The sequence below is a fragment of the Bombina bombina genome, chromosome 6 (genome assembly GCF_027579735.1).
Source record: "Bombina bombina isolate aBomBom1 chromosome 6, aBomBom1.pri, whole genome shotgun sequence".
In the NCBI taxonomy this organism is placed as follows: domain Eukaryota; kingdom Metazoa; phylum Chordata; class Amphibia; order Anura; family Bombinatoridae; genus Bombina; species Bombina bombina.
In genome coordinates, this window is record NC_069504.1 from 355,557,227 (window position 1) to 355,569,057 (window position 11,831).

An 11,831-nucleotide genomic window follows, 5' to 3' on the forward strand; every position below is an offset into this window, starting at 1 on the left:
GGAAAATTACAGCTAAACACAAACACAGCAGAAATGTAAAAATAGCCTTGGTCCCAAACGGACAGAAAATGGAAAAGTGCTGTGGTCATTAAGGGGTTAAACAACATTCCAATTTACTTCTATTGTCTAATTTGCTTTATTCTTTAGATATCCGTTGTTGAAGAAATAGCAATGCACATGGGTGAGCCAAGGCATTTATGTACAGCCACCAATCAGTAGCTACTGAGCCTATCTAGATATGCTTTTCAGCAAAGGATTTCAAGAGACTGAAGCAAATTATATAATAGAAGTAAATTAGAAAGTTGTTTAAAATGGAATTTTATTTCTAAATCATGAAATAAAAAATGTTTGTATCATGTACCTTTAATGTTATATGTCCCTCCCCCCAAAGTGAAACATTACATATATAGTGGAAGTACCAATTTGGGACTCGAAGTACAGCTAGGCCACACAACAGAGAATAGCTAAGCAACAATGTCCGGTTTGCGTTAACAGCAAGGCATAAGAAATAAGGACACTGGATTTAAACCAACATCATACAATCAGCTGATTTCTGAAACACGACAACGTCTCCGATTAAAAACACAATCACTGACTAGATTTATTGAGACATATAACGTGCAGTCGCCATATCATGTTGTTAGCGCGTGCATTCCAACTCCGAGATCTATAACAATTATATTTGCGTAATTGCGTGCAGACGCTGTCGTATCTTAACGTGCTCATTCCCTGTTCCTCTCTTTCTGTAGCTCGTGCCCGTCCCGGATCCGGAAGCTCTCATTGGACCTGGTGACGTCTGTGTGCCACTAACACGTGGGTACTCGGTGAATAGGTTTCTTTTAAGATGAAAGTGAAAAAGGAGAAATTAGATGAAGAATATGAAGCTGCGACTCCGCAAAAGACGTACGAATCGTTGATAGGAAACCTCAATCCCATCGCCAAACCCTTGGCAGGACGCAAACTTACTAAGAAACTATATAAGTGTATTAAGAAAGGTATGGTGGAATGGTTTTACTTCATCTGGGTTCAGCTGTGCATAGTCTAAACGCTATACATATAAATACACCCGCTGATGAGAACATAGGCACCTTGACCTTCCAGATCATATGGTCAGTTTAGTGCGCTTCTATCTTGCGATCTAATCGTATAGAATAATCATATCTCTAAATATTCCTATCTGTTTGTCGTACAGTATGGACGCGTTATGTGCGCCGCTTTTGCTTAGTTATTAGTCCATGCGATCTGGCCCCCCGTTCCTTGATTGCATTTTCCACAAATCTGAGATTTACCAAGACATTTTAAGATAAGGTATTGTTAGAAGGTTCAGGGAGATGTCAGCATCTCTAAAGGGATATAGAGGTCAAAATTGAAAATGTTCATAGGTGCCCACTGCCTATTCATTTTAAATAGAAACTTTTGTTTCCCCCCCCCCACACACACACACACACAAATACTAGCTCAAAATAGTAAGTTACTTATTTTACAACTTCACCAGCATTGAAACACCACAACTTCTAAGAGAGCAGTGTCTTGTATGACAAAAATTAAAGGCTCTATCAAAAGCTTTGCCTTGGCCTCTAGTTATTAAGCTCTGTACTTACCTGCATTCGCCGGCCCCAATACGCCCGCCTAACCTCGCTGCCGCGGACCTGAATACTCTAGCCAAATTTATCAATAAAGCTGTCAAAAAGCCGCGCACCAAGTACAGAGCGATGAGCAGCAGACTGTTATTTATCAGTCATCGATCTTGCTGCTCTTCGGCTTTTCCCAGCTTTATTGCTACCCTGTCACTAAGCACTCACACTATACTATACTGTTTTACCCCTATACAGCCATTCCTGGAGCCCCCCACAACTAAATAAAGTTCTTAACCCCAAAACCTCCGCTCCCAGACCCTGCCGCCACCTACATTATACCTATTAACCCCTAAACTGCCGCACCCTATATTAAAGTTATTAACCCCTATCCTGCGGATCCCGGACCCCACCGCAACTAAAATTGTTTAACTCCTAAACCCCTGCACCTGGAGCCCACCGCCACCTACATTACATTTATTAACCCCTATCCTGCCCCCCACTACACCGCCGCATTAAACTCATTAACCCCTAAACTGCTGCTCCTGGCCCCCGCCGCAACTAAATTAAATGTTTAACCCCTAAACCGCTGCTCCCGGACCCCGCCGCAACTAAATTAAATGTTTAACCCCTAAACCGCCTCTCCCGGACCTCACCGCCACCTATATTAAACTTATTAACCCCTATACCGCCGCCACCTATATTAAAGTAAAGGTAAACTTTAGCTGTATTGAAAGTCTGTCAGCATTGTAATACTCAATAACAAAGTAGTCACTAACTTTATTTTTAATTTCATGCTATTCTTTTTATGCAATCTAATCTTTTATTTTCCTACCGTTTATTTACCAACTCCTCCCCCATGCCACTTCCGTGTTTCTCTGTAGCATGTCAGAGAGCGGTCTCATCCTCTCTTTACGTCACGTGAAAGCGCGTTCACGATTTAGATTTGCTCTGCGCATGCGCCAATTCCCGATACAAAGTATTCATTGTTCAAAAGCATTGATTGTTATAGTGCCAGTGATTGCTTTAACATAATACAGTTTGTGGAACCCCTTTTTCACACTCGTTGATCGATGCGATGCTTATTATGAGACAAAACAGATGAATAGTAACACAGGTCTCACAGAGCATGCGCATCTCACGAACGAGCACGGGTGGAACTATGATGATTGAAGTAAAACGCATGCGCACAGGAATCTAGTGACGTATGAATGGAAGGGCTGACCCCCTCCTGGGGAAGAAGCTAATTGGGCATTAATATAGATCGAAACTGTCAATCAACTATTGCAAAATGGCGGGCGGACGAAAAATTTGTGTCGGGCAAGTACTTGTAAAGTAGAAATATTAGTAATTACGATACTTATGATAATATTGATGAATGAAAGTTATGCTTATTTTTTAATCTATATAAAATATCGTTAAGTAGTATGCTCGACTTTACCTTACCTTTAAACTTATTAACCCCTAAACCTAAGTCTAACACTAACACCCCCTTAACTTTAATATTATTTTAATAAATCTAAATAAAACTTACTATTATTAAGTAAATTATTCCTATTTAAAACTAAATACTTACCTGTAAAATAAACCCTAAGATAGCTACAATATAACTAATAATTACATTGTAGCTAGCTTAGGGTTTATTTTTATTTTACAGGCAACTTTGTATTTATTTTAATTAGATACAATAGTTATTAAATAGTTAACTATTTAATAACTACATAGCTAAAATAATTACAAAATTACCTGTAAAATAAAACCTAACCTAAATTACAATTACACCTAACACTACACTGTCATTAAATTAACTACAATTACCTAAAATTAAATACAATTAAATAAACTAAACTATAGTACAACAAAAACCACAAAATTACAGAAAATAAAAAAATTACAAGTTTAAACTAATTACACCTAATCTAAGCCCCCTAATAAAATAAAGCCCCCCCAAAAATAAAATGCCCTACCCTATACTAAATTACAAAGTAATCAGCTCTTTTACCAGCCCTTAAAAGGGCTTTTTGCGGGGCATTGCCCCAAAGTAATCAGCTCTTTTACCTGTAAAAAAAAAAAAAATACACCCCCCCCCCCACATTAAAACCCACCACCCACATACCCCTACTCTAACCCACCCAAACCCCCCTTAAAAAAAACCTAACACTAACCCCCTGAAGATCAGGATGATTGAAGATAGAAGACGCTGCTTGGATGAAGACTTCTACCGGATGGAGGACCTCTTCTGCCCCGCTTGGATGAAGAGTACGGCCCGGCTTGGTGAAGACGGCTCAAGGTAGGGTGATCTTCAGGGGGTTAGTGTTAGGTTTTTTTAAGGGGGGTTGCGTGGGTTAGAGTAGGGGTATGTGGGTGGTGGGTTTTAATGTTGGGGGGGGGTTGTATTTTTTTTTTTTTTTACAGGTAAAAGAGCTGATTATTTTGGGGCAATGCCCCGCAAAAAGCCCCTTTAAGGGCTGGTAAAAGAGCTGATTACTCTGTAATTTAGTATAGGGTAGGGCATTTTATTATTTCGGGGGACTTTTTAATTTTATTAGGGGCTTAGATTAGGTGTAATTTGTTTAAACTTCTTGTACATTTTTTTTTTTTTTCTGTAATTTAGTGTTTGTTTATTTTTGTACTATAGTTTAGTTTATTGAATTGTATTTAATTTTAGGTAATTGTAGTTAATTTAATGATAGTGTAGTGTTAGGTGTAATTGTAACTTAGGTTAGGATTTATTTTACAGGTAAAGTTGCCTGTAAAATGAAAATAAATCCTAAAATAGCTATAATGTAACTATTAGTTATATTGTAGCTATATTAGGGTTTATTTTATAGGTAAGTATTTAGTTTTAAATAGGAATAATTTAGTTAATAATAGTAATATGTATTTAGATTTATTAAAATATTTAAGTTAGGGGGGGTGTTAGACTTAGGTTCAGGGTTTAATATAGGTGGCGGCGGGTCCGGGAGCGGCGTTTTTGGGGTTAAACCATTTATTTAGTTGCGGCGGGGTCTGGGATCCGAAGGATAGGGGTTAATAACTTTATGTAGGTGGCAGCGGTGTAGGGGGTGGCAGATTAGGGGTTAATAAGTATAATGTAGGAGACGGCTGGGTCCGGGAGCGGCGGTTTAGGGGTAAAGTATAATGTAGGTGGCGGCGGTGTAGGGGGGCAGATTAGGGGTGTTTAGACTCGGGGTACATGTTAGGGTGTTGGGTGCAGACATCTCCCATAGAAATCAATGGGATATCGGGCAGCAGCGAACATGAGCTCTTGCTGCTGTCAGACTCCCATTGATTCCTATTGGATCCGCCGCCCTGGAGGCGGCTTATCCAATAGGAATCAAAGTAGAATCTAGTGACGTAAGCTACGATCTGACTACTTTTGCTAGTTATCAAAAAAATAGCAGGTACGCTCTGCACTTTTCCGGCCCAGCGTACCTGCTATTTTTTTGATAACTAGCAAAAGTAGTCAGATCATAGCTTACGTCACTAGATTCTACTTTTGCCGGTCTGTAGGGCTTGATAACTACAGCGAATCAGCCTCGCCACAAATACGCTGCGGAATTCCAGCGTATTTGCGGTTGACGGCTTGATAACTAGAGGCCTATATATATTTTTGAAGCAGCGGTCATTAGATCGCTGCTTCCCTAAACCTCTTCGCCACCCCTTAGATGGCAAATTTCAATCACCTCAGTCTCGTCCGACTGGGGAGAGTGACAGCTCCTGCCTGTGTGTGATTGGCTGTGCACAAGAGCGCAATATTGCGTTCCTGTGCAAAGCCGAATTTCGGCAGCAGAATTTAGCTTGCCAGAGGCGAGCTGCGGCGGACAGGGGCACATATGTACGCCCCTGTCAGCCATAGCTTGATAGATCGACCCCTAAGTCTTCACTAATGCAATACACACCATCACCAGCTGTCAGAGCAGGAATGGTGTTTGAATCTTGATACTCCAGTTAAACGTAGCATATGTGCGTATGCCAGTATAACAGTGATAAGTTTTACTATAAACATTTTTTATAATGGAAGTATATTAAAACTGAATTGCACCAATGCATATTTCAAATTTTACCTTTCTTTTAAAGGGCCATTGTAGTCAAAACATTACATTATATTTTAAGACTAGCAACCCTTTAATGCTTTTTGTTTAACCTCTGCAAAGGGGCTAACCACATAGTTGAAGTACCATTCGGGACCCACTGGCATCTACTTATATACACAGCTAGATTAAAAGCAAACTGGAGATTTAAAGGGATACTGAATCCAATTATTTTTTTTTCGTGATTCAGATAGAGCATGCATCTTTCTAATTTACTCCTATTATACATTTTTATTCATTCTAATGCTATCTTTATTTGAAAAATAAGGTATCTAAGCTTTTTTGGTTTATGAATCTGGACAGCACTTTTTTATTGGTGGATGAATTTATCCACCAATCAGCAAGGACAACCCAGGTTGTTCACCAAAAATGGGCAGGCATCTAAACTTACTTTCTTGCATTTAAAATAAAGATAGCAAGAGAATGAAGAACATTTGATAATAGGAGTAAATGAGAAAGTTGCTTAAAATTTCATGCTCTATCTGAATCCAGAAAGAAAAAAATTGGGTTCAGTGTCCCTTTTAATTACAGCATTTGGCCAATCGGTGATAGGTCCAGGACTGCATCAAGAGTCTCCACCCTGTGTCCTAACCTGCAGCTTTTAACCCAACAAACGGCAATTGGAGCTGCCTGTGAGCACCCAGGGCTGTGAGTTTTATCAGTGGCATGGGATGTGTACCTACATGAAAAAAGTACAAAAGCTTGTGTCTCCCTTGCTGAGGTCATGGGAGGAGGAGACTTTGATGTGGTCTTGGTCCTATCACCATTTTGCCAAATGCTGTGACAGTCTTCCTGTTTAGCTGTGTGAATGTAAGGTTCTCTGTCGTGTTTTTATTTTTATGTAGTTTTTCCTATGGGCTTTCCACCCAAGCTTGTCTGGATTTTTCTCCCTGAGTACCTAGGGCAATGGCAGCTGCCTGTCAGTGCTCGTGAGAACCCAGGGCAAGTTATCAATAGTTATGCACACAAAATAAAAAATAATCTTACCAAAATGTTAACATGCAGAGGTTTAAAGGACTTTTAAATGCAAGAGTAACAAGCTCTAATTTTAGTTGAAAATATTCAACATCCTGACTTGCTTTTTTTGTCTCTTTAAGCCACAAAAGAGAAAAATATACGTAGAGGAGTGAAAGAAGTCCAGAAATTTATTAACAAAGGAGAGAAGGGGTAAGTGCATTTGTATCAAAGACCGTGACTTATTTATTTACCTCTGTGATTACCTTGTATCTAAGCCTCTGCAGACTGCCCCCTTATTTCGGCTCCCATGGGCGCCAAGCCGGATTTACCGCACAGCTATTGGCTAAGAGATGAAAACGTCACCTCTTAGCCAAATTTTTTTTTAGCCATGGACTGCTGTAGGAGCTAAGAACGGGGATCGGTTGAATCAAATAAAGGAGCTTTCTACATGAAGTATCTTATACTTCATGAATGAAAGTGCCCTTTATTTGTTTCAATAGTAAATCCTAGAGTTTGAAAAACGCTAGGATTTACTTTCACTTTAACCTTTTAAAGCCGTTATGCCGTTCTGTTCCGTCATAATTAGCCTGGGCTTTAAAGCCACTATGACGGAATAGAACGTCGTAGCTAATGGCTGTCCTGAAGCCTTCTGTGCTGTTAGGACTTGATTGCGGTCTTGGGGGCATTCCTAGGGTTGTAGGGACGCCCCCCCCCCCCCAGACGCGATCCAATAATTGAAATCTCGTGATCGTGTGGTTTCAATATGTCTACATCGGAACAGTTGTTCCGATGTAGGCACTTTAGCCCTGACATGAAAGGGTTAAAGTACATATTACGTTTTGTCTGTATCCCAACTTGTTTTATGTCCCTTTTAAGTGTCTTAAAATTACTTACTTTATCTGAATTATTGAATTTTGACTTTCATGTCCCTTTTTTAACGGATTTCACAATAATTCTGATTATACTTACACTAACATCATAATTTGAAATAACTTTCATATCAATTTTATTTGCTTGTTTTTTAAAGCATCGTGGTTATGGCTGGGGACACGTTGCCTGTAGAGGTTTACTGTCACATTCCAGTGATGTGTGAGGATCGTAGCATTCCCTATACTTATGTCCCATCAAAATCTGTGAGTAATTACTTCGTATGAGTATTTTCTGGTGACTGATATATAATTTCAATTTACTTGGCTACATGACAATCACAGCTACACTAAAAGCAATTCAGAAACCCCTCCTGTACCCAATCAAGTTGTTCCCTTCATTGTTGGAAATCCTGAAGTTTAACAGCTGACACATACTTTTTAAGCCAGCTAGGAAGTGTGTCTTGTAAGGCAGACGGCTCATAAAGAGTTAAAATGACCTATGGAGAAGTATTTAAGCTTTACTTGAACACATTTAAGTGATTTATACAGTAATAATTTTCCCCCTGAAAATAATAACCAAACTTGCAGGCATGCATTGAAATTGAGATTTAAACTCTTATAGGAAATTATACATATATATTTGAACACCAATTGATTGAAACTGAATTGTAGCTAATATTTGTCAGTGATGGTTTTTAAAGTCAGAAATAATGTATTTGTATCATGCTGATAATATGGTTCCTGGGTCTCGTAGTCAGAGGGAAAGATCACATGAAGTAAATAAATTGTCAGCACATTATTGCAGTATCATAACATGGTGAAAACTGCAGAGAATATCTGCTACAGCTCATTTGTAGAGCTCATGTCTAATTGGCAGTTAAGCACCCCATACTCCTGGAGTGAGGCATGTTGTAATAGTGTATCTCGAGACGCACTATTACAGGATCAAAAACCCCTTAAGGACATGCAACGTCCATGTTGTTAAGGGGTTAAATAAAAATAACTATCTACCGTTAGCTTTAAAACATACATATTTAGATCAGAGTCTTTGTACTTTTTATATTTTAGACCACGTACCATTTTAGTAGCCCTTTTGTTTAGATGATTCCTAGTTTATTTATAGCCTGGAGATCTAGTCTCCAGAACTGTACACAATAATCACTACCTAGTGATCTTTTAAGTGGCATAAGAACCTTGCTGTTAATACCTCTCCCAATACAACCAAGTATTTTACTGGCATCACTGCTCACCAAATTTTAAATCCTCTTAATTCAAATCCTGCTCCTCTTTAATTAGTCAGTAATGTACCATCGAGTCTGTAATTGACTCTTGGGTTTTTGGATCTTAAATGCATAATTTTGCACTAGATAAGTTTTCAATTACATTTATTTACCCTGACATCTGGTTTTTAATGTCACTTTTTATTTGATACACCCCTCCTAGAACATCAACTCTTTCACAAATATCTGTATCATCCGCAAACGAGCACACCTTCCCGCCCACCCCTCACTTCAATGTATTCCATTAATTGAAAGCCTCTGCCTTCTATTCTTAAAGGGACAGACAACACCAGAATTTTTGTTGTTTTAAAAGATAGATAATCCCTTAATTACCAATTCCCCAGTTTTGCATAACCAACACAGTTATAATTATACACATTTTACCTCTGTAATTACCTTGTATCTAAGACTCAGCAGACTACCCCCTTATTTCAGTTCTTTTGACAGACTTGCATTTTAGCTAATCAGAGCTGTCTCCATGGTAAATTCATGTGCATGAGCTCAATGTTATCTATATGAAACACGTGAACTAATGCCCTCTAGTGGTGAAAAACTATCAAAATGCATTTAGATTAGAGGCGGCCTTGAAAGCTAAACCTAGTAGGTTTATATGCTAATTTCTTAGACCTTCAACTAAGAATACCAAAGGAACAAAACAAAATTGGTGATAAAAGTAAATTGGAAAGTTGTTTAAAATTACATGCCCTATTTGAAACGTGAAAGTTTGTTTTTGGACTTGACTGTCCTTTTAAGCCAGTATTCTACCCACTTAATAGTCTAGCATCTACTCCAAGGCATTACATTTTGTGAATACATTTTTTGCGAGGAACAGTGTCTAATGGTTTGCTAAATTCTAGATACACTGAGAAAAATAGGTACCCAATCAAGTTGTTCCCTTCTTGGTTATTTGATCATTTCATGCCATTCACTCTTTCAATACATAGTTACATTACTTTGCTTTCTGTTTACAGGACTTAGGTGCTGCTGCAGGCTCCAAGCGCCCAACATGTGTAATTATGATCAAGTCGCACAGTGATTACCAGGAAGCATATGATGATTGTATGGAAGATGTGGAAGCTCTTCCCTTGCCCTACTGATCAGGGATAAGTTCTATCACATGGGACACTGAGGTTGTGTTGACACAATCGCCAAACTTGCTAGATTGTAAACCAGAATGAAACAGCGGAGGATGCATATTTTTTAATATGGACAATTTGGATTTCTGTTTTTATCAGTTTATGAGGTTTTATTTTCTAACTTTTTTTTTATGATAAGAATTATGTACTGTGTTTGCAATTGTAATTGATTTGCAATTTGTTCATAATTATTAAAGGGATAGTAAACCTTATTTTTTTTCTTTCGTGGTTCATATAGATAGAGCATTCAATTTTAAGCAACTTTCTAATTTGCTCCTATTATCAATTTTTCTTTGTTCTCTTGCTATCTTCATTTGAAAAAGTAGGAATGTAAGCTAAGAAGTCGGCCCATTTTTGGTTCAGCACCCTGGCTAGCGCTCGTCATTGGTGGCTACATTTAGCTACCCAATAAGCAAGAGAAACCCAGGTTCTGAACCAAAAATGGGCCGGCTCTTAAGCTTTACATTCTTGCTTTTCAAATAGATACCAAGAGAAGGAAGAACAATTTATAATAGGAGTAAATTAGAAAGTTGCTTAAACTTGATTGCTCTATCTGAATCATGAAAGTTTAATTTTGACTTTTCTGTCCCTTTAAGGGCTCAATAAAATTACATACGTTAATGGAGACTTGGTTCTGGCTTACTGATTGTCATAAGTTGGCTATTCAGTGCATAAAGTATTAGTATTTCAAGTACTTTTTTGTAGTTCAGATTACTTCAGAATTTAAACAAGTACTATGTGCTATATTACAATATTTGTTTATATTTGACTTTGATTGTATTTCAACGTCCATTTTTTTCTACCATGTATATAAGACAAGTGAATACATGATTATTAAGTAAAACTTTGGAATTTGCAGACATTGTATGACTTTCCATAATAGTTAATGTCAAATTTATCTTTATTGAGCAAGACCATATACTGTATTTATGTTTAAATCTTTTTTTTTATTGGGTTTTATAAATACAAAAAGAATTTGTAAAACAGTGAAAACAGTAACATTACTATCCCTCTTTTCCCTCCTCTACATCTGAGAATTATCTAGAAAACATATTTCCAGTAGCGCCCTACTCATGATTCTGTGTTCCTAGGACGACAGATCCAGAGTTGGTCTTTTTATAACTTCCCAACTTAGGCAATTCAGAGTTTGGAGCAGCCTCTGTAGGTAACATGACTAACTCCAATAGTCCTGGTCTTTTTAACATGTTAGTTCTCAGAGTCTTTGCTGATGAGGTCCTCTGTCCCCAGTATGTAGTCCACTGAGCGATTGTTCCTCTGAGATTCCAACCCTATTCAGTTGAATATAACTTTCTTCAATAGATATTGTTAGACCATAACTGATTATCTAAGTTGCGATATTAAAAGGGGGAGAGGGTGCATGAATAAGAGTAGAATGCATCAGCAGAGACGAGGAGAGAGAAGGGGGGTATAGGGAGAAGGGTGGGGAAAAGCAATAAACCGCATTACTTTAACATTAATATTGAGGGGAAAGATATAGGGGGAAGTGACGACCTTTGCTCTTCTTTAGTAGTCATCATATCAGTAGATTGTAACATGTTGTTAGCTAACGTCCAGATCCAGACCTCTCAGCTCTATCTCTAAGCTCTAGATCTATTTGCTTATCCAGTAATACCATATCTTATGTACTGTTTCTCTGTTGTCTAGTATTCCTGAGGCTAATTCATACATGGTGTATGTATGCTGGATTTTATTAGTTATCTCTGTCCATGTGGGGGCACCAGTTTTCCAATATCTGGCTATGCACATCCTTGTGATCGTGCACAGAATTCTGATGAATGTATTGATAAATTTGTTATATCTATTGAAATGCTTGTGTAAGAGTGCGTGTTGAATCGTAAGGACTATATTGTCACCAAGCATCTGGCTGAGAAAGGTATCTAGTTGTCTCCAAATCCCTGCA

The 11,831-nt window shown here is 38.2% G+C and overlaps 1 protein-coding gene across 1 annotated transcript; it reads left to right on the forward strand.

The window, feature by feature from the left end:
• Positions 1–746: 746 nt before the first annotated feature.
• On the forward strand, positions 747–10,768 carry NHP2 (NHP2 ribonucleoprotein). Its single transcript, XM_053717032.1, has 4 exons — positions 747–995; positions 6,766–6,835; positions 7,653–7,758; positions 9,746–10,768. The coding sequence occupies exons 1-4, from the start codon at positions 845–847 to the stop codon at positions 9,869–9,871; spliced, it is 453 nt and encodes a 150-aa protein (XP_053573007.1). The 5' UTR covers positions 747–844; the 3' UTR covers positions 9,872–10,768.
• Positions 10,769–11,831: the final 1,063 nt, after the last annotated feature.